The sequence below is a fragment of the Saimiri boliviensis genome, chromosome 1 (assembly GCF_048565385.1).
Source record: "Saimiri boliviensis isolate mSaiBol1 chromosome 1, mSaiBol1.pri, whole genome shotgun sequence".
NCBI lineage: Eukaryota > Metazoa > Chordata > Mammalia > Primates > Cebidae > Saimiri > Saimiri boliviensis.
The window spans coordinates 105,605,255-105,628,062 of record NC_133449.1 but is presented as its reverse complement, the minus strand read 5'-3'; the positions used below and the strand labels follow the sequence as shown (position 1 = coordinate 105,628,062).

The 22,808-nt window shown below is 46.0% G+C and overlaps 1 protein-coding gene across 2 annotated transcripts in view; it reads right to left on the bottom strand.

Annotated features, from left to right (window-relative positions):
- TK2 (thymidine kinase 2) overlaps positions 1-22,808 on the bottom strand; it is a 38,941-nt gene that overhangs the window by 13,682 nt on the left and 2,451 nt on the right. Inside the window, exons 3-6 of one of the 2 annotated variants that reach the window (XM_003936253.4) lie at positions 20,584-20,658; positions 15,604-15,657; positions 7,152-7,241; positions 3,789-3,862 (exon numbers count right to left, since the gene is read on the bottom strand). In XM_003936253.4, the coding sequence (XP_003936302.1) occupies positions 3,789-3,862; positions 7,152-7,241; positions 15,604-15,657; positions 20,584-20,658 (293 nt within the window). The remainder of the gene's footprint in view (positions 1-3,788; positions 3,863-7,151; positions 7,242-15,603; positions 15,658-20,583; positions 20,659-22,808) is intronic. The other variant, XM_003936255.4, reaches the window with a different exon arrangement.

Below are 22,808 nucleotides of genomic sequence, written 5' to 3'. Positions count from 1 at the left end.
TGAGGAAGCAGAGCTGCAGGGGCTTTCCTCTGCCTTTGGAGGACTCCAGTGAAAGGGCCCGAGGAACACCGCCTTTTCTCATCTCCCTGGAGACCATGGTAGGTGACCTGGCCCTCCAGGCAACCACAGTGCTCCTGGCAGCCTCTGGAGTGCCCACAGCCACATGCCCACTGACAGCCTTTGGCTTCAAGAGATCCCAGTGATGGGTCTCAAGAACCCAACGAGGTCTTCCTGGGAATCTGAGCCATATGAACTTAAAACAATTAGATCCCAAGAACAGAAACAAGGACACTGTAAGGTTCTTCTGTGGTTCATTGTCCCACAGAAATCCTGACCACAGAGGCCATGCATTCCAGGAGAGCCAGGAGAAGACATAAATATAAAGTCATCAGGGCAGGAAAAGATCTAAAAAATTAAAAGCTCCATTCTCTTCCTGAACCACCCACAAAACAGCTCCAGGTGAGGCCTATGTCATCTGGACCACTGCCATAACCACAGAGATACAGAACTGACACATCAGGATGACACAGGACCAAGGGTGTGAGTTACTAAAGCCCACGGCCATCAGCAGGAACTGTGACCTGGGCCAAGCAAAGAAAATGGCTCCTGGAGAAATATACCTGGCACTGGGCGGCCTACAGGTTTGGGGGTGGAATTAGGAAACTGACAAACTTCATAAAGACCAAGGTGGGCAAAGACCCACAAAAGGGTCCTGAGACTTGAAGGAGATGGCAGGTCCAAAGGCGCTTCAGAGATGGATGAGAGGAATCAGAGGTGAGAGATGGGCTCAGAGAAATGTAGAAACTTGGTCTTGCTCACAAACAGAGCAAACTCAGAGCCAGGATAGAACCCTGGTCTGCAAATGCCATACTCTGCCCTCTCCCCTTAACCTTTGGTCGTTCCATTCCAGAATTACTCACTTCAAAAAGAGCCCTCAGGCTGAGCACAGCTGTAATCAAGCTCATGCCTGTAATCCCAATACTTCAGGAAACTGAGGCAGGAGGATCACTTGAGCCCAGGAGTTTGAGACCAGTGTGGGCAACACAGGGAGACCCTGTCGCTACAAAAAATAGAAATAAATTAGCCAGAAATGATGGCATGTGCCATAGTCACAGCTATACAGGAGGTTGAGGTGGGTGGATCTCTTGAGCCCAGGACATTGAGGCCACAGTGAGCCATGATCATGGCACTACACTCCAGCCTGGGTGACAGCACAAGCCCATCTCAAAAAAAAAAAAAAAAAAAAAGCAGCAAGAGTCACTGGCCCCACACAGAAGAGGCCAGGCTGGATATGAGAAGACAGACAGCACTACTCTGCAAGGTTAACAGGTAATTTCACCGTACTGCCAACATCTGTTCCTTGGGCTACAGTTTTGTTGTTGTTGTTGTTGTTGTTGTTTTGAGACGGAGTTTCGCTCTTGTTACCCAGGCTGGAGTGCAATGGCGCGATCTCGGCTCACCGCAACCTCCGCCTCCTGGGTTCAGGCAATTCTCCTGCCTCAGCCTCCTGAGTAGCTGGGATTATAGGCACGCGCCACCATGCCCAGCTAATTTTTTGTATTTTTAGTAGAGACGGGGTTTCACCATGTTGACCAGGTTGGTCTCGATCTCTCGACCTTGTGATCCACCCATCTCGGCCTCCCAAAGTGCTGGGATTACAGGCTTGAGCCACCGCGCCCGGCCTTTTTTTTTCTTTTGAGATGGAGTCTCCCATTGTCGCCCAGGCTTGAGTGCAATAGCACAATCTCAGCTCACTGCAACCTCCGCCTCAGGCTACAGTTCTCATCAGAGCAGTACACAAACATCACAGTGGCTCCCTTCTGCTCTCACTCTCCTCTCTTCTGTCTTGCCTGTCCCCTCTCTGGATGAGGCTCTAAGGAGCAAGAGCTGAGGAGGGAAGAGGGCTGGATAAACCTAGCAGTGGACACTTGGAAACCCAGGCTGTTGAATAAAGACAGGGTTCTAAGTTCAGGAATGCCACCTGCTGAGAGGGCAAGCTGCAGCCTACAAGAAGTCTGAGGTCCGGGGGTAAAGCCACAGCCAGGACTCACCTTGGCTGCCAGCCACTGAGCCCACAGCATTGCTCTGATGATCCAAGTGGATTTGGGGCAGAGGCTCTTATTTTGGGGGGTGACACAGGCTCAAAGACATGATCCATGGCAGCTCAGGGATCCTACAAGAAGCCTTTTTAGTGGCCCCTGAAATGAAACGTGCAAAAACAGTGGAGGGCCAGAGCCTGGGGAACAAGTTGAGCTGGAGTCCAAAGCACAGCCCCAGGTCCCCTCACCCAACAATAACTAATGAGAATCAACCAGGAGCCTGCTCTGTGCCGGGTCCACACTAGGCAAGGACACCAAACTCAGTGCCTGCCCTCAGGAGCTTACGGTCCAGTGGGCAGAGGCAGTGGGGGGCAGTGCAATAAACAATTAGATACATACTAAGTTGAACCATGCAAAACTGCCATTTTTGTAGGTCATCATTAGTTAAATAATTTCATATAATTGTCTTAAATACTACACAGAAAACGAAAGGAAAGTAGTCATTAAGAATAACAAGAGGGCCAGGCATAGTGGCTCACACCTGTAATCCCAGCACTTTGGGAGGCTGAGGCAGGAGGATCACTTAAGCCCAGGAGTTTGAGACCAACCTGGGCAACGTGATGAAACCCTGTCTAAAAATACAGAAAAAAAAAAAAAATAGCCAGGCATGGTGGTGTGTGCCTGTAATCCCAGTTACTTGGGAGGCTGAAGGCAGGATGGCTTGAGCCTGGGGTAAGAGAGACTGCAGTGAGCTGAGATCGTGCCATCGTACTACAGCTCAGATGATAGAGCCAGACGCTGAGTCAAAAACAAAAAACAAAACAAAGACTAACAAAGAGCTTGCCCAATCTAGACAGGGCGGTGGGGGAGGGCTGGGAGATGTAGCATTTAGGAAGACAGCTACAGATAAGAGTGAGAGGAAGGGCCTCCAGCACTGACTTCGGAACAGTTCTGTGAGGGAGGGACAGCAGCATCCCAAGCTTACATCCAGGACAGGTGGGGCCTGCAACCCATTTCCCCAAGACCCCTAGAAATCAGCAGTTTCTGAGCACAGGGATGGAAGGTCCCATGCCTGAGCCCTTGGCACTGACAGGCCACCAGAAGCCCCCTAACTAGGTATATATGACAGTCTGCTCTCATGAGGGAAGCTTTCAGTGAAAAACACAACGAATGTGATGCACACTGTGGTAGACTGATTCACCCAACTCTCTACCCTTCCCTATAGCCTTTCATCATGCTGTGTAACTCACTAGACCCTCCCACCTTTCTACCCGGGCTCATGTGCCCATGTGACCTGCTCTGACCAATGGAATATTAGCAAGCTTGGAGCAGAGGCCTAAAAATATATCCTTGCATCTCTGCTGTTGCTTCTGCCCTCTGTCACCATAAGAAGTGGATACCTGGGCTGGTTTGCTGGTCCCAGAAGGAGGGTGTCAGGCAAGAGGAAGAGCAATGAGCCACCCCCAGTCACCCTTGCTTAGGCCATCCTAGATTGGCTGATCCCCAGACATCTCATTGAGCCCAGCCAAGGTCAGCAGAGTTGCCTGGTGACCACCCTGGCCAACTGGGTAATGAATGCAGATAGCTGTCTGCCATGAGGATTCGTGGCTGTTAACACCATGTTGCTACGGCAATGGATAACTGAGAAAACAGTGGGTACTCCGTATCTGTCAATTGAATAAACAAGTTTCTATTTCATTTTGAAAAATTCGTGGTTTAATAAATTATCAATTATGCAAACTACAGTACCTTCTATACAGGTTTTCTACAAAAATGTATCTTGCGCTGTGAATCGACCTCTCCATCAACCGTACAGATGACATCTAAAGGAAAACAAAAAAGAATCACTAACTCAGGGGAAGAGGAGACAGCCAAAGGGCCTTGAAAAATGTCTGTTACTACTACTGCCTGGGGATTTTGCTGAATATGAGAATCAAGGGGGCAGAGAGAGTGAGGCAGGAGGACCTCCTCACTCCCTTGCCGGGTCGAGAAGCCGTATCTGCCACAAGGCTCAGGCTGTGTTCTCCTTCCACCCTGACCTGCCCCACACCCCAAAGCTGCATGCATGGCCCAGCAATGCCGAGGCTGAGGGCTCATCAGCAGCCACCTCTTTGATGGCAGAGATGAGGCTCAACTGGAACACGGCCAAACACTGGAAAAACTGCCCAATGCTGTACACTTGAGGCAACATGCAGTGACTACCACGGATCTATTAGGGTTACTTTGCTTAAGCAGAGGGACCGCATGCATGAGGTGCAGCCCCATGAAGGTTGGGGTGGGGGTGATGTTCTGGGGGCTTTGCCCATAGAAGCTGGGAAGGATGACGCCTGAGAGGGAGGAAGACAGCCTGACAGCGCCCCTGCCTGCCAGGATGCTCACACCCTCAGCAGACATTCTTGCCCTTTGTCCAGCATTCTTCCAGGAAGCAAGAGGCACCCACCCTGACCCTTGATGCCACGCAAACACTACTCTCACTTGGCCATGGCCCACAGCACCCATGGGACCTGGACCAACATATTCAAGGCAGATTCAAAGCCATAACCGAGGCACTTCCTCCCTTTCCCTGCTGTCCCTCTGTTCATCCATCCTCTGTCCATCCATCTTCCTTTCCATTCTTTCATCTTCTCTTTCCTTACTTCCTAGCTTGCCATTCATCCCTGTCTCCTTCTGCTTGTCCCTCCTGGTCTGTCTCTCTCTGTCTGCCTCCTGAGGTAGATTTCCTTAAATAGAGGAGCACTCTTTTGTCCCCTCCTATTCAGATATTATTGGAGACAATTTAAGTTTGCAATTGAGTGTCTGCTCCAGGAAAAGCAAATTAGCAAAGGCGAATGCACTAACCTCAGATCTTCCAATTTGTGGATTTGTGTCATTTAGACAGATATTTGGGGAGATGGAAATTCTTATTCACCAAAAAGGTCCCGCTCACATCCTTCAAATTTAAAAGACAGACTTATAAAAGAATAATAGCTATTGTTGCAGGTACCCAGACCAGTATCGAACTGTCCAGCCCATAGCTGTGCCAATGTTAACTGGCTGTAGGGATAGTCTATCTCCTTCATGAAGAGCCTTAAAGCTGGCTCATAGGTTGTGCTTACAGCTTTGAAACAGAGGCACTGATCAGGACCTCCTCAGTCCCCTTTCTTCTAAGAGACTGTCCCTAGATGCATCCTCACTGATGGAACAGGCCTAAGCAGCCATGTTTGTGCCCTGGTTCATGTCCCCAACACTTGATTGAACCAGGGCTGTTCACCTGACCCAAGCTGAAGCAATCAGATTCTTTGTCTCAAGAATCTGAACTAAGAGCCAGATCCCATGAAGGTTAGATTACTGGCTCTCAAATATGCAGCCAACAAAGCATGCATTCAAGTCACCTGGAGGGCCTGATAAAACACAGATCACCTCATCCCTAGAAATTCTAATTCAGCAGGTCTGAGACATGACCAGAAAATGTGCGTTTCTCTTCTATTCTTTTTTTTTTTTTTTTTTGAGACAGAGCCCTGCTCTGTCGCCCAGGCTGGAGTACAGTGGCATGATCTCAGCTCACTGCAACCTCAGCCTCCCTGGCTCAAGTGATTCTCCTGGCTCAGCCTCCCCGAGGAGCTGGGATTACAGGTGCCTACTACCACGCCCAGCTATTTTTTGTATTTTTTAGTAGAGACAGGGTTTCACCACGTTTGCCAGACCGGTCTTGTGTAGGGGGAAGATCTCATAAGTGCCGAGGCGGAGCAAAAGGCCTCAACCTATCTCCACATAAATGATGAAGAAAGTAACTAGAAATATAACCATAGTAGTTATTAGTTATCCATATGTGATCTTAGTTATTTGTAGGTGATCTTAATTCTTTTACTAATGCCTCTCAGGTGGGAAGTGTGAACCTGGGGCGACATTGTGAAATGAATGACACTAAGGCAAGATGTTTTAAGCCCTCTGTCACGCCCGCATAAGGGCTGCTGGAGGGCGCCTCGGCTGTGCCGCAGTGTCAGCGCTGTGAAAGTGCCCCATTTAGCCAGTTAGAGAAGGAGACGTCCAAAATGGCTGAAATCTCCTTCCTGGGGAAGTTTGGAGAAAACTCGGCTTCTCCAAACTCTTGTGGTAGGCCTGATGACTGTCAGGCAGGCCCATAGACATCCGGGGGTTAACTGTCTCTATGTGATGCTGTGCTTTGGTGGTCACGTTCCATGTCTACTCTCATGTTCTGCTTCTGCACCTGGTTCCTTTTTTCTTAGAAAAGATATTCAGTAATAGTAATATAAATCTTAATGTTTTAGATCTTTCTTGATAAGTATGGAAAAAGTGCTGATGCATTACGCTCCTTACCTTACTTCGGGTGCCAGAAATTCCTGAGCCGCTACCTGAATGACATGTGATGTGCTTGACCCCATCACTGTCATACCTTATCTACCCTGCGCCCAGTCTCCCACCACCAAGACCACGCCCTACCTACCCTGCCCCCAGATTTGCAACTCAATAAAAGTAAGAGAGTCCCAGCATTCCGGGCCACTGCTGGTCTCCATGATTTGGGTAGCAGTGGACCCCTGGGCCCAAACTCTCTTTTCTCTATCTCTGTGTCTTGTGCCTTTTATTTCTACAATTTCTCATCTCTGCACCAGCTGGGAGTGGCTCACAGAACCCTGTCGGGCTGGACCCTATAGTCTTGAACTCCTGAGCTCAAGTGATCCACATGCCTCAGCCTCCCAAAGTACTGGGATTATAGGCATGATCCACTGTGCCCAGCAGAAAATGTGCATTTCTAACAAGTTTCCAGGTGATGCTTCTGCTGCTGGTCCAGGGACTGCACTTCGAGAAGAACTGAATTAAAAGACATTGAGCCCAGCAGTGATACGTCATACAGATGTGACACATCACACAGATGTGAGCTCAGAATGCTGGCAAGAGGGGTCCACCTGGCTGGCTGAGGTTTGTGGGTGGGGGCACTGGAGACTGGCCAGCAGAGAGCCGCAGGAGCCAGAAACCTTGGCCCCAGACAGAGAGGCCTGCACAGCACTGAAGGCCCAGCCTGGCTTCCTTGTGAAGTTTCCCTTCCTGGCAATCACATACCCCAAGTCTGAAGAAAACATTTAAGAAAGTTGAAACTGAGCCTCTGAAACATACCTGAGGACAAGTATGCCTATCCAGCATGGTGAGCTGCACATACGTCTGAAGCGTAAGGCCCCAGCGAGAGGCATCGTGATACATCAGGCCCTGCAAAAGGGAAAACACAGCACTTTCTGTCAAAGTGGCATCTGCATGACCCTGGTCTCACAAGGCACTGAAAGACAGCTCAAGAAACCTACACAGGCAGAGTTGGAGCTGGAGATGAACCCAGCATGATCACGGGGCTCTGACAGCAATGGGGACAAAGGCGGACACTAAAATAATTATAGGACAGTACGGTAACAGCTATAGTAGAAGCCTATGGGAAGTCTCCAGAGGACCACAGCAATTATGCCAGACAAAGAAATGAAGGGCATCCAAACTGGAAAGGAAGAAGTCATCTTAACCTTCTTCATGGACAATATGATCTGACACTTAAAAAAGTTTAAAGACTCAAGCCATTATCCTAAGCTAATTAATGTAGGAACAGAAAAACAAATACTGCATGTTCTCACTTCAAGTGGGTACTTATAAGTGGGTACAATGGGTACTCATGGACATAAAGATGACAACAATAGACAATGGGGACTCCTAGAGTGGGGAGGAAGGGAAGGGGCAAAGGTTGAAAAAGTTCCTACTGGGTACTATGCTAAGTACCTAGGTGATGGGATCCATCATACCCTAAACCTCAGCATCGTGAAATATACCCAGATAACAAACCTGCACACGTACCCCCCAAAACTAAAAGTTGAAATTACCAAAAGAAAAAAAATAACTTAAAGACTCCACCAAATAACTATTAGAACTGATGAACGAACTCAGTAACATTGCAGGATACAAATCAACATCCAAAAATCAGTAGCATGTATATATATCAACAGTGAACAATCTAAGAAAGGAATCCCATTTGCAATAGCTGCAAAGAATATAAAATACTGGCCAGGCACAGTGGCTCTGCCTATAATCCCAGCACTTTGGGAAGTGAAGGCAGGCTGATCACTTGAGGCCTGGAGTTCAAGAACAGCCTGGCCAACATGATGAAACCCCATCTCTACCAAAAATACAAAAAATTCGCTGGGTGTGGTGGCATGCGCCTGTGATCACAGCTACTCTAGAGGTTGAAGCATGAAAATTGCCTGAACCCAGGAGGCAGAGGTTCCAGTGAGCTGAGACTGTACCATTGCACTACAGCCTGGGCAATAGAGTGAGACCTTGTCTCTAAATAAATAAACAAATGTAAAATATCTAGGAATCCATTTAACCAAAGAAACAAAAGATCTATACAAGGAAAACTATAAAACAATGATGAAAGAAATTGAAGAGAACAGACAAAAAATGGAGATATTCTATGCTCATGGATTAGAAGAGCTAATATTGTTAAAATGACAGTACTACCCAAAGCAATTTACAGATTCAATGTAATCTCTATCAAAATACCGATGACATTCTTCACAAAAATAGTAAAAAAAAAAAAAAAATCCTAAAATGGATTTGAAGCCACAAAAGACCCCAAACAGCCAAAGCAATCCTGAGACAAAAAAAATAAAAATAAAAATAAAAAAAAACAAAGTTGAAGGCATCACACTACCTGACTTCAAAATGTACTACAAAGCTATAGCAGGTGGATCACGAGGTCGAGAGATCGAGACCATCCTGGTCAACATGGTGAAACCCCATCTCTACTAAAAATACAAAAAATTAGCTGGGCATGGTGGTGCGTGCCTGTAATCCCAGCTACTTAGGAGGCTGAGGCAGGAGAATTGCCTGAACCCAGGAGGCGGAGGTTGCGGTGAGCCGAGATCACGCCATTGCACTCCAGCCTGGGTAACAAGAGCGAAACTCCGTCTCAAAAAAAAAAAAAAAAAAAAAAAAAAAAAAAAAAAAAAAGCTATAGCAACAGCTAGGCACACTGGCTCTTGCCTATAATCCTGTCACTTTGGGTGGCCAAGGTGGGAGGATTGCTTTAGGCTAGAAATTCGAGCCCAGCCTAAGCAACATACCAAGACCTCATCTCTACAAAAATTAAAATAAGGAAATCTAGCCAGACATGGTAGTGTACACCTGCAGTCCCAGCTCCCTGGAGGCTGAGGCAGGAGGAACGCTTGAGCCCAGGAGTTCAAGGTTACAGTGATCTATGACTATGCCAACTGTACTCCAGCCTGGGTGACAGAGCAAGACCCTGTCTCTAAAAAAAGATTAAATTAACAAAATGCTATAATATTCACATCAGCCTGGTACTGACATAAAAACTGACACAAAGACCAGTGGAACAGAACACTCAGATATAAATCCATGCATTTACAGCCAACTCATCTTTGACAAAGGTGCCAAGAACATACAATGGGAAAAGGACAATCTCTTCAATAAACAGTGCTGGGGAAACTGAATAACTACATGCAGAACAATGAAACTAAACCCCATCTCTCACCATACACAAAAATCAATCAAAAATGGGCTAAAGACTTAGAAATATAAGGCTTGAGACTATGAAACTATGAGGAGAAAGCACTGGGGAAATGCTCCAGGCCATTGTCTGGGTGAAGGTTTTTCTGTGTAAGACCCAAAAGCACAGGCAACTAAAGCAAAAACAGACAAGTGGGATTACATTAAGCTACAAAGCATCACAGGAAACAAGCAACAAAGTGAAGAGAAAACTCACAGAATGGGAGAAAATATTTGCAAGTTACCCATCTGACAAAGGATTCATAACCAGAATATATCAGGAGCTCAAACAACTCAATAGTAGAAAAAAAATTCTGAGTTTTAAATTAGCAACAGATCTGAATAGACAGTTCTCAAAAGAAGATGTAAAAACAGCCAACAGATATATTTTTAAAATGCTCAACATCACTAATAATCAGAGAAAAACAAATCAAAACTACAATGAGATATCACCTCACCCTAGTTAAAATGGATTTTACCAGGCCGGGCGCGGTGGCTCAAGCCTGTAATCCCAGCACTCTGGGAGGCTGAAGTGGGTGTGTCACCTGAGGTCAGGAGTTCAAGACCAGCCTGGCCAACATGGTGAAACCCCATGTCTACCAAAAATACAAAAAAATTAGCTGGGCATGGTGTTACTGAGGAGGGAGACCCAGGCATTTAGGATTCCCTCCCACTCTGTCACATCCACTGTACATCTCAATAGAAGAGAGAGCAGGCCAGCTGATGCTTCCTGAATCTTCTTCCTGAAAACAACAAGCTAGGCCTTGGGGAAACTTCAGAAGGCACTATGTTTACTTAAAACAAGATCAAACCAGAAACCTTTTCACATGTGAGTCCTAAAACTGTAAACTGGAACCCTTTCATATGTAATTCCTGAAACTGAACCGGAACCCTTTCATATGTAATTCCTGAAACTGTAAAACCTTTTCACATGTGAGTCCTAAAACTATGAACTTAAGATTCTTCCACGTGTAGCATCTAAAGTATAAGCCTATATAAAGGCTGAACCTCCCTTTGTTGGACAAGTTTTGCTATTAGGCACGCATGCCAACAAAGCTCCCAGCTGTAATACATTCCTTCCTCCTGCAATAGGTGTCGGAGAGATCCTTTCCTGTGGCTGCTCCTGCTACAGTACACACCTGTAATCCTAGCTACTCAAGAGGCTGAGGTAGGAGAATTGCTTGAACCCAGGAGGTAGAGGTTGTGGTGAGCTAAGATCATCACACTGCACTTCAGCCTGGGTGACACTATCTCAAAAGATAGAGCAAGACTCTATCTCAAAAAATAAAATGACTTTTATCAAAAAGGCAATAGGTGTGGAGAAAGGGGAACCCTTGTACACAGTTGGTAGGAATGTATTTTAATACAGCCAGTATGGAGAACAGTATGAAGGTTCCTCAAAATACTGAAAATAGAGCTACCATGTGATCCAGCAATCCTACTACTGGGTATATATTCAAATGAAATCAGTATATTAAAACTATATCTGCACTCCCTTGTTTGTTACAGCAGTATTCACAATAGCCAAAGCATGGAATCAACCTAAAGTGCCTATCAATGGATGAATGGTTAAAGAAAATGTGATACATATAGATAATGAAATATTATTCAGCCATAAAAAAGGATGAAATCTTGCCGTTTGCAGTAACATGGTTGGAACTGGGGGTTATTATGTTAAGTGAAATAAGCCAAGCACAGAAAGACAAATATCATATGTTTTCATTCATATGTGGGAGCTAAAAAAAATGGATCTCCTAGAGATAGACAGTTGCTGGGTTTGGTGGCTTGAGCTTTAATTCCAGCTACTCAGAGGCTAAAGCGGGAGGACTGCCCAAGACCAGGAGTTCCAGTGTGTATTACTGGTTACTAGAAGCCAGAAAGGGTAGGGGAGAGAGGGGAATGAAGAGAAGTGATTAATGGATACAAATATATGGTATGATAGAAGAAATAACACTAGTGTTAGATAAATCAGTAGGGTGACCATGGTTTACAATAACCTGTTGTGCATCTCAAAATAGCTAGAAGAGGCCAGGCACAGTGACTCATGCCTATAATCCCAGCACTCTGGGAGGTCAAGGTGGGCAGATCACTTGAGGCCAGGAGTTCGAGACCAGACTGGGCAACATGGCAAAACCCTGTCTCTACCAAAAATACAAAAAAAATTAGCTGGGCACAGTGGCACATGCCTGAAATCCCAGTTACTTGGGAGGCTGAGGCAAGAGAATCACTTAAACCCAGGAGGCAGAGGCTGCAGTGAGCCAAGATCACGCCACTACACTCCAGCCTGGGTGACAGGGCAAGACTCAGTCTCAGAAAAAAAAAAGGGGGGGGGGGGCTAGAAGAGAATAATTTCAATGTTTCTAGCATTAAGAAAAGACAGCCAAGTGCAATGGCTCATGCCTATAATCCCAACACTTTGGGAGGCCCAAGGCAGGAAGATCACTTGAGCCTAGGAGTTCAAGGTTACCATGAGCTGTAACTGTGCCACTGCACTCCAGCCTAGGTGATATAGCAAGACCCTGTCTCGAAACAAGTAAGTTTTAAATTTCAAAAAAAGTGAAGCTCTTTAAGATAATCTGCAAAATAATGCTTCGGTTTGAATGAGTCCCCCAAATTTCATGTGTTGGAAACAATCCCCAATGTGGCAGTATGTAGCAGGTGGGGCCTTTAAGAAATGATTGGATCATTAAGTGCAGAGCCCTCATGAATGGATTAATCTATTCATGGATTAATGGGTTATCTTACACTGGTGGCTTTATGAAAAGAGGAAGAGAAGCTGACCTAGCATGCTCAACCCCTCACCATGTGACACCCTGTACCACCTTGGGACTCTGAAGACTCCCCACTAGCAAGAAAGCCCTCACCAGATGCACCCCCTCAACCTTGGACTTCTCAGCTACCCTAACTGTAAAAAATAAATTCCTTTCCTTTGGAAATTCAAAAAATAAAATCACCAAGGAACATGAATTCAAGTCATTCAATGAATGGTCTTTGAGCCCTCTGTAGTCTGTTCTCTATCCAGCCACCCAAGTGAGTCCCTGAAACCTAAATCAGTTCTTGCCACTCCCTGGCTCCGAACCTTCCAGTGGCTTCCCATTGCATTTGGAATGAAATCCAAACCCTCATCATAGCCCACAAGGCCTTCTCTCATCCATTCCTCAGCCTACTCAGGAGACTGAGGCAGGAGAATTGCTTGAACCCAAGAGGCAGAGGTTGCAGTGAGCCAAGATCATATCACTATACTCCAGCCTGGGTGACAAAGTGAGGCTCCATCTCAAAAAAAAAAAAAAAAAAAAGCTACTCTGGCCTGGTCAGCTTCCAATCACATAAGCTTACTTAGTGTTTCTTAAACAGGCCAAGCATGGTCCCACCTCAGGGCCTTCTGCCTAAACACTCTTCCATCCAGATACCTACAGTGCTCATGCCCTCAAGATTAGGCCTCTGCTCAAATGGCACCTTATCATAGACACATTCCCTGGTTATCTCATGTAAAACAGAAGCCCACCCACCTACTCAATCACTCTCTATCCCCTCTAGATGCAAACACTTCATGCTCCAGCATACACTTGGCTAACAAACCTGTTCTGTTATTTTCCTCATTTTTAATTTTACTTATTTTTATTTCTTTTAGAGAAGCGTGGTCTCACTAGGTTGACCGGGGTGGTCTCAAATTCCTGGCTTCAAGTGATCCTCCTATCTCAGCCTCCCAAAGTGCTGGGATTACAGGCATGAGCCACCACACCCAGGCTTTGCCTCATTTTTGCTTTTCATTTCTCTCTTGGTGCAAACTAATGAAACTCCAGTGCTCTTCATTGAGAACTGCAGACTTCTCTAACTGCTGTTGAAAGAAAATCTCATAAAGGCAAGGAGAAACACTCCCTTTTGCCTGTTGGCTGCAGAAACAGTCACCATTCTGCATCAGAAAACCAATTCAGATAAAGTGATGAATTGAGATTTTTCACAAAAGCATTGATCTTGCTTTTGGTCTAGAGTGGAAACTTGTATAAAAATAGCTACTTCTAATGCATTTTTTATAGAAAACTCTCATTGGAAAGGCTATCTGTACCAAGCACAGTAATTTCTGAGGCTGTGATTCTGTCCTGTGAAATGTCACCTAGGATCCTTAACATCTGCAACTCTAGTGGTCTTACTTCATAACCAAGCCTGGTTCCTCCTTGGCTGCTAGAGAGTAAGAACGTCTCAGAGGTTTCTTTATTACATCCAAAGAACACGCCTGGCATTCTATCTTCTCCCATGTGCACAGAGGAGAAGTTCTTCTTGTCTCTGTGGGATTCTTTATTCAAAGACTGAGAGGTTTTGCCTTATTTAAGAAACATCCTTTCACCTGCTTTAGTTTTCTTCCTAGCTCCTATTACCAACCACCGGACTACATGTTTGTCTTCTGCCTTCCCACACTGGAATATTAGGGGCAAGAGAAAAAGGGCTTTGAATTTCTTTTTTTTTTTTTTTTTTGAGACGGAGTCTCACTCTGTCACAAGGCTGGAGTACAGTGGTGCAATCTCGGTTCACTGCAATCTCGGTTCAAGCAATTCTCCTGCCTCAGCCTCCCAAGTAGCTGGGATTACAGGCATACACCACCACATCCAGCTAATTTCTGTATTTTTAGTAGAGACAGGGTTTCACCATTTTGGCCAGGATGGTCTTGATCTCGTGACCTCGTGATCCACCCACCTCGGCCTCCCAAAGTGCTAGGATTAAGGCATGAGCCACCGCGCCCAGCCAAGGCCTTTGAATTTCTCATTGCCTTATCAACCAGAACGGTGTCTGCCACATGGCTGAAATGCACTGAATATTGGTTGATTGAATGGATGAATGCACAAGCTCCTACTGAGTGCTAGGCAGTGTACCTAGGTTTTAGCAAACAATAAGTGAGCAAAGTAGACACAGTCCCTGCTCCTAGCAGAATTTAGAGTCTAATGAAACACACGGGCAATGCCAACTGTGTTGCTAAAAATCAGGGGGCATGGCCAGGTACAGTGTGTCACACCTGTAATCCCAGCACTTTGGGAGGCTGAGGCGGGCAGATCACAAGGTCAGGAGATCAAGACCATCCTAGCCAACACGGTGAAACCCCATCTCTACTAAAAATTCAAAAATTAGCTAGGCATGGTGGCACATGCCTGTAGTACCAGTTACTCAGGAGGCTGAGGCAAGAGAATCGCTTGAACCCAGGAGGTGGAGGTTGCAGTAAGCAGAGATTGTGCCACTGCACTCTGACCTGGTGACAGAGTGAGACTCCATCAATCAGTCAATCAATCAATCAATCAATGGGCAGCACAGGCTTCCAAGTCCATTTACTAACTGTGTGACCTCAGGCAACTTATGTAAGTGCAATTTCCTAAACTGAAAAATGAGACTAATAATCCCTACATCATGGGATGGGAGCTCAGAACCAACATCCCTTTTTAAAGCTCTCTCTTGCAGGACCCAGATTCTATCCATCTCTTTCAAGCAACCAGAGCAGAACCTCGAAATGGGGAAGGTGAAGGAATGGACACAGCATACTACAGCCCCTGTTGCTAGGTTCAGCCTTGGGAAAACAGGTGGGCAGCTTCCAGGTAAGCCAGAGGCAGCCCCTGTTACTAGACAGGGCTAAGTTGCAAACCCAAGTCAGGGGTCCACCAAGGATACTGGTTACTTACAGATAGGTCCTGGAGGGGTTAGGACTGGGAAGCCCTGGGTTCCAATGTGTTTCTTATAGAGGAGGGGAGGGCTGGAATGAGTAACAAGAAATGGACACCCCTAGTGACTAAGATCAGCCACTGGGAATAGTACGGGACAGCTGACAGGAAGTCCCTGGGCTCTGTGCACAGCCACTCAGGCCTCAGAGATCCTTGACCTCAGAACACCAACATGCCACCACTTTCTGTTTGTCCCTCCCTGGTCTTCTCCAACTCAGCTAAGAGCACAGAGGATGCCTTGGCAGGCTCAAGCTCAGGCAGAGGCACCATCATTCTCAGGCACTTAAGGAGAAACCAGGGGTTCATGAAACCAGCAACCCACTCACCAGAGGATTGTGGCCACGAACATTTCTCCACTTGGACACGGGCTCTGTTAACACCTGGAAGGAAAGAAAACATCAGAGCTGCTGTTCCTCCATGCTGAACCCTGTAAAAATGTGTAAGTTTGAGGGGAAAGCAAGGAGAGAAGGGAAAAAGAGAAAGATTATCCAAATTTGGGTGCCCAAAGTGGGTCAAAATAGCTGAGCAACCTCTGTGAGGTCACAACTCTATCCATTCCTGTACCAATGTGCCAAGCACAGGTACGTCCTACCTCTCTGTTTGCCCTGGTAGCCTCCCCAAGGTCAGGGCTGGCTCTCTCCATTCCGCTTTTATGTACTCTATCCCAGCTCTGCCTGCCCACCACATCAGGCTGGCAGGTGGGTGGGAGAAGCCAGGAGGGACATGAAACAGGGCTGGGCCTTGGCAGGCCACCTGCCTCCATTTCCTACCTCGGATCACCGCACTGGGTGCACTGGCTGCTGAGAGTCCACGTTTCTTTAGTACGCTCCCTGTCTCACTGGTTTGGAGGCATTCTTTCTCTCTGGTCCTGTTTGTACCTTTTAGAATGACTGCCAATTTCTTCAGCATCCTGTGTTTTCAGACACATATCAGGATCCCTGCCGGGCATTTCTAGAGCCTCCATCTGTGGTCTAGACACACAAATCTGGGACAACCCCAGACTCTGCGAGAGCCTTTCTGGGTGTGCAGGTATGTGCTGGAAGAGATTTAAATTGTGCTCTTGGGGCCAAGATCTTCAGAGTGTCAGGATCCATCTGGGAACTTTCAGAGTATATGTGAGAAGGGGCCACAGGTGACAAAAGACCAATTGCAGGCAACGCATAGAACCCTTGAAAAGTAACCACCCTGGCCGGGCACAGTGGCTCACACCTGTAATCCCAGCACTTTGGGAGACCGAAGCAGGCAGATCACTTGAAGTCAGAAATTCAAGACCAGACTGGCCAGCATGATGAAACCCCACCTCTACTAAAAATACAAAAATTAGCCAGGCATGGCGCCACAGGCCTGTAATCCCAGATACTCGGGAGGCTGAGGCAAGAGAATCACATGAACCCAGGAGGCAAAGGTTGCAGTGAGCTGAGATCATGACACTACACTCCAGCCTGGGCAACAGAGCAAGACTCCATCTCAAAAATAATAATAAAAGAAAAGTAACGATCCCCACCCTTCACACCTCTGAGTCTTTGCTCAAGTTGTTTCTTCTGCCTAGCATTCCCACCCCATTCTACTTCACATCAACTTTCATCACATGGAAAACTCCTATACACCCTTCGAAATCCAGTTCAAATACATCTTCCTCTGTAAAAAATTCCCTGCCCCTCGAAAACTCCCTCTCCTTCTAGGTCTTCCTCCCAGCCCCTAAGTAGCATACAAAGCACCACTGAGGCCCACGAGAGGCTGGGTCACAGGCAGCCTTGCTCCCCGACCCAGCTCAGGGGTGCTACATCCATAGCACTGTCACCCAACAAACATTGATTGAGTGCCCACTGTGTGCCAGACACCCATGCCAGGCACTGAGAATACAACAATAGCAAAACCAGCCCAGCCTCTGCCTTCATAGAACCTTTAGCCTACCAGGGGAAGCAGACGTCAGGTCATCACAGAAGCCAACAAGTTTTCAAACCCCAAGAAGTGATATAAAAGAGGTACAGAGGGGCCAGAGGATCCTCCATCAGGAAGCATAACCTCGCTGGGAAGGTCAGGGGACACAGAGCTCAGATCTGAAGGGGGAGTGGTCTTCCTAAAGCCAACAAAGCTCTTCGTCCCACAAAAGAACCAAACAAGGGTATGGCCCTTGCCAGACACCCTAGGCTGGGATCTGGCTGTACCATACACCAACCAAGTGACACTGGACAAGCCACTTGACCTCACTGAGCCATGGTTTCCTCATCTGCAACTGTGGTAAAAATGGTACCTACTTCAGAGGGACTATTCTTGTGAGGATGAGATCATTTAATACTTACAATGAACCCTTCACACAGTGCTGGACAAACAGCATTATACCCATTGCATGTTAACTGTCATTGTTGTTAGTCAGCTCCAAGGTCTTCAGTGAGACTATAAGCACTTCTAAAGTGGCATTAAGAGTCCTATCACTCAGGCAGAGTTCAAGAGTCCCCAGCACCTCCCTCCTCCCCAAGTTTGATGATCTATGAGAACTCACAGGACACAGCACACAGTCATACTCACAGCAAAGATGGCTTACACCGAAAGGACACAGAACAATATCAGCAAAGGAGGTCGGGTGCGGTGGCTCATGCCTGTAATCCTAACACTTTGGGAGGCGGAAGCAGGTGGATCACTTGAGGTCAGGAGTTCGAAACCAGCCTGGCCAACATGGTGAAACCCCATCTCTACTAAAAATACAAAAAAATTAGCCAGGCATGGTGTTGGATACCTGTAATCCCAGCTACTTGGGAGGCTAAGGCAGAATTGCTTGAACCCGTAAGGTAGAGGTTGCAGTGAGCCGACATCATGCCACTGCACTCCAGCCTGGGCAATAGATCAAGACTCTATCACAGGGGAAAAAAAAAAAAAAGAAAGAAAAAAAAAGAAAGGGCAGGGCACAAAGTCTGAAGGAAACCAGGCACAAGTTTCCAAGAGTACACAGTACACACTGAATTCTCCAGGCAACAAAATGTGACAATACATGTGAAATGCTGTCTAGCAGGCAAGCTGGCCTGAGCCTGGGAGTTCAGGATTTTCATCAGTGCTTAGCCATGCAGGCAGCCACTTCCTGACATGTACCAAACTTCCAGACTCCCAAAGAGAAAACAGGTGTCAGCATAAACCACACTGTTTGCAAAAACAGTTTAGGCAGACAGCCACTGTTTTCAGTTAGGAATGGTAGGGGCCCTCCCAAGATCTAAGTTCCCAGATGCCAGCCAAAGACCAATTTTGCAAGCAGGCATCTCTAAAGGGCAGCAGTCTTAGGCCTGCTACATTAACTCTTTCCTACACAGCAGCAGGACACAGGGAGAACAAGGACAATGAACATAGCAGGAGAAGGGCTATATAATGTTTATTATTTTTTATCAAACTATATATATTACTTTTTTTTTTTTTTTTTTTTGAGACAGGGCCTCACTCTGTCACTAAGGCTAGAGCTCAATGGAACAATCATGGCTCACCACAGACTCAACCTCCTGGGCTCAAGTAATCCTCCCACCTCAGCCTCCTAAAGTGCTGGGATTACAGGCATGAGCCTTCACACCTGGTCATGTATGTATTTCTAATAGAAGTAAAAACAGGAAAGGAAGAAAGGGAAGAAGGAAAGAAAATAACCATGAAAGTATAGAAATTATAGCTTCTGGGGCCGGGCGCGGTGGCTCAAGCCTGTAATCCCAGCACTTTGGGAGGCCGAGGCGGGCGGATCACGAGGTCAAGAGATCAAGACCAACCTGGTCAACATGGTGAAACCCCGTCTCTACTAAAAATACAAAAAAAATTAGCTGGGCGTGGTGGCGCGTGCCTGTAATCCCAGCTACTCAGGAGGCTGAGGCGGGAGAATTGCCTGAACCCAGGAGGCGGAGGTTGCGGTGAGCCGAGATCGCGCCATTGCACTCCAGCCTGGGTAACAAGAATGAAACTCCGTCTCAAAAAAAAAAAAAAAAAAAAGAAAGAAAAAAGAAATTATAGCTTCTATAGTAACAAAAGAGAGCCATAAATAGAGAAGATTACACCATGAAAATCTAGAACAAGGAAGACAGGTCAAGGTCTTAGTGTAGAGACGATTCTTAAACATCTCTGAGGTTAGTTTTAGTGACTAGGCTTTAAATGAACTAGAAATTAAATTAATTGCCTATGCATAGTAATACCCACTGCTCAGACACTGCTATTTCTGATGTCACACTTCCAGCCCTGCTCAACAGCCTGACCTTCCTTCTTACCCATGTAGACTCTTTTCCTAACCAGACTTTGGTGCAGTCCATAGTTGCACTGTCCAACACAGTGGCCATGAGCCACATGCAGCTATTAAGATCTTGAAATGTCACTAGTCCAAATTAAGATATGCTATAAGTTACACTTACTTTACAAACAGTTTGAGCATCCCCAATTGAAAAAATCCAAAATCCTAAATGCTCCAAAATCAAAAACTTTTTGAAAACTGCTATGACACTTCAAATGAAAAATTCCACACATAAATCCTTAAAACAAACTTCTTTCATTCACAAAATTATTTAAAATATTGTATAAAATTACCTTCAGGCTATGTATATATGAAACATAAATGAATTTCATGTTTTGGCTTGGATCCCATCCCCAAGATATCTCATTAGGTTTATGCAAATATTCCAAAATCTGAAAAATTCTGAAATCTAAAACACGTCTGGTCTCAAGCATTTCAGATAAGAGATGCTCAACCATTATCATATTCCAGCTCAACCATTATCATATTCCAAAGACTCAGTATAAAAAAATAGAATGTAAAATAGCTCATTGATGATTTTTATATTGATTAAATGTCAACATGATCACATTTGGCATATGTTATATTAAATAAAATATCCTTTTTGGTTTTTGTGGGGTTTTTTTTCTTTTTCTGAGACAGGGTTTCACTCCTGTTGCCCAGGCTGGAGTGCAATGGCATGATCTCAGATCACTGCAACCTCTGCCTCCTGGACTTAAGCAATCTTCCCACCTCAGCCTCCCAAGCAGCAGGGACTATAGGCATGTGTCACCACGCCTGGCAAATTTTTGTAGAGATGGGGTCTCACCATGTTGAACTCCTGGGCTCAAGCGATCCACCTGCCTCCTCCTCCCAAAGTGCTGGGATTACAGGCTGCAGCCATGGCACCCAGCCCTTTTTGTATTTTTAATTAGGCTATTCAAAATGTTAAATTACACCTGTGGCTTGCACTTGTGGCTCAAAGTATAGTCCTATTGGACAAGGTTAGTTTACACCTTCTATAAACGATCACATCAAGCTTTTTCAGCTTCCTTCAAACCTAGTGTGGAGGCCATACCTCGACGTCTGTCGCTTTAGAGAAGAACTCCAGGCATGTCGTCTTCCCACTTGCAATATTGCCCTCGACACAGATCTGGCAAAAGACAAATGCACATTAGAGTCAGAAATCAAGTGCCTAGGGGAACATCAGGGAATGATGTCTAGGGAAAAGGCTCAGGTGAACAGCACTATTGGTTCAGTCCAAGACTTTCACACGTAAACCAAAATCCCTCCTCAGGAAACTGGAAAGGTCCCATTGTTAGCAATAACAGATAAGCCGATTCTCCCCAGTGGCAGACTCAAGTGGTCCCCTCAGACTGGACCCTCCTTAACATCAACTCCTAAACCATACACAGCTTGTCTGCCCAGCCCAGCTCTGCCCGCTTCCCTAGTTCCACCCCACAGACTATTAGATTTTAGACCTCAGTGTCCTGCCTCCTTAATGAGAGCCTCATCAATGCCTTTGAGGCCAGGAAACACATGTGTTATATCTAGACTCGAATTTGTTGCTTTAAAGAAAAAAAAAAAGCACTTGGTCACTGACTGTAAAGTATTAGGAAAGGAGAGAAGAAAAAAAAAAGCAAGGACACCAGGTACAGTGGCTCACTCCTGTAATCCCAGCACTTTGGGAGGCCAAGGCGGGTGGATCACGAGGTCAAGAGATTGAGACCATCCTGGTCAACATGGTGAAACCTCATCTCAACTAAAAATACAAAAATTAGCTAGGGGTGTTGGCACACACCTGTAATCCGAGCTACTTGGGAGGCTGAGGCAGGACAATTGCTTGAACCTGGGAGGCAGAGATTGCAGTGAGCCAAGATCATGCCACAGTACTCCAGCCTGGGCAACAGAGCATGACTCCATATCAAAAAGAAAAAAAAAAAAAAAAAAAGAGCAAGGACTTTGTTAAGTACCTTGTCATAGGCCAAGCCCTGAGATGGGTAACACACCATTATCACATGTAACCTCACCAGAACCTGAGAAGGGTTAAGTCCTAATATTTTTCACAAAAAAGAAAAATGAGGTTTGTAGAAGACAATAAAGCAAGGACAGCTTGAACCTAGACTCTGCTCACACTGACTGCACCTGCGAAGGAAGGGGTTCATGGCACTAGTGGGAGGGGCCAGAGAAAGCCATCTGGGGTCTACCTATATCAAAGACCAACGAGCATCCTGGAAGTAACTCATCTTAGGAAGAGAAGGTATTTGAGGCAGCTATAGCTATGCGCTAGGACCACCTGGGACCTTTTAAAAGTCTCTACAGGGAAGCCACGGCCCAGGTGGAGCACTGTGCTGCCAGAGGCAGCTCAAATACGTAAGAAGACAAAATGACTCTTAAGAACACACATTAGACATTCTCCAGGGCACACACAGTCAGAAAGGGGCCCGACCTGCTGCACGGAAGCCCGTTCTTTGCATTCAGGTTGGAGGCACCCAGAGAAACCTGGGCAACGTTAGTACCTTACCCAAGTGCCAGACCTGGCAAGGGAAGAATCAGAGTTAGAATGCACATTCCAGGCCCTTCTCATGACTTCTGAGGAACCCTCAGTGACACCTGACATAAACACCAGGTTACAGTGGGCCATCTCACCTCACCCCACTAAAGTCTCCCAGCAACTAGAACTCTGTCAGCTGGCAGAGAAGGTTCCTCTTGCCTTAATCCTAATGTGTATCCAGGAAACACGAGGCCATCCTCCCATGCTGGGTCCCTGCCAGCCCGCTCCTTTAGAGCCCCAAAATACAAAATGAACCCAAGGGAATGAACAAAAGGGCATGAAAAGACCCCATTAGGGCACTAATGGATTTAATTTTGTACTTCTTTAAAGAAAACTTTTCCTCTTCCTAGATATATAAAAAAAGCTCAACCTAGACATCATTCTACATAGCCTTTTATTCTTTCCTGTTCATTGCAAGCATTTTAACAGGTTGTTCAGATAAGCCCTTCTCCCAGAAACTTGTTCCTATTCCCAGCATGAAATCCTGAAGAGTTGGTGAATGTCAGCCCCTGAATGAGCTCAGCCAATCTGCCCTCCAGTTTAGAGCAGGCAACGCAGGAAGAATCTCACAAAGTTCCCCTGAAATGGAAGGGGGAACAGGAAGCAAGCAAAGGAAGTCTACATTTCTTTTTAAAGTGATGTCTAAAAATATTATAAGAGGAGTGCATGCCCATTGAAGAAAATAGAGAAAATCAAAAAGGAGAAACTATCAACCATAATCCCAATATGTACTAAGAGATGAACCCCAC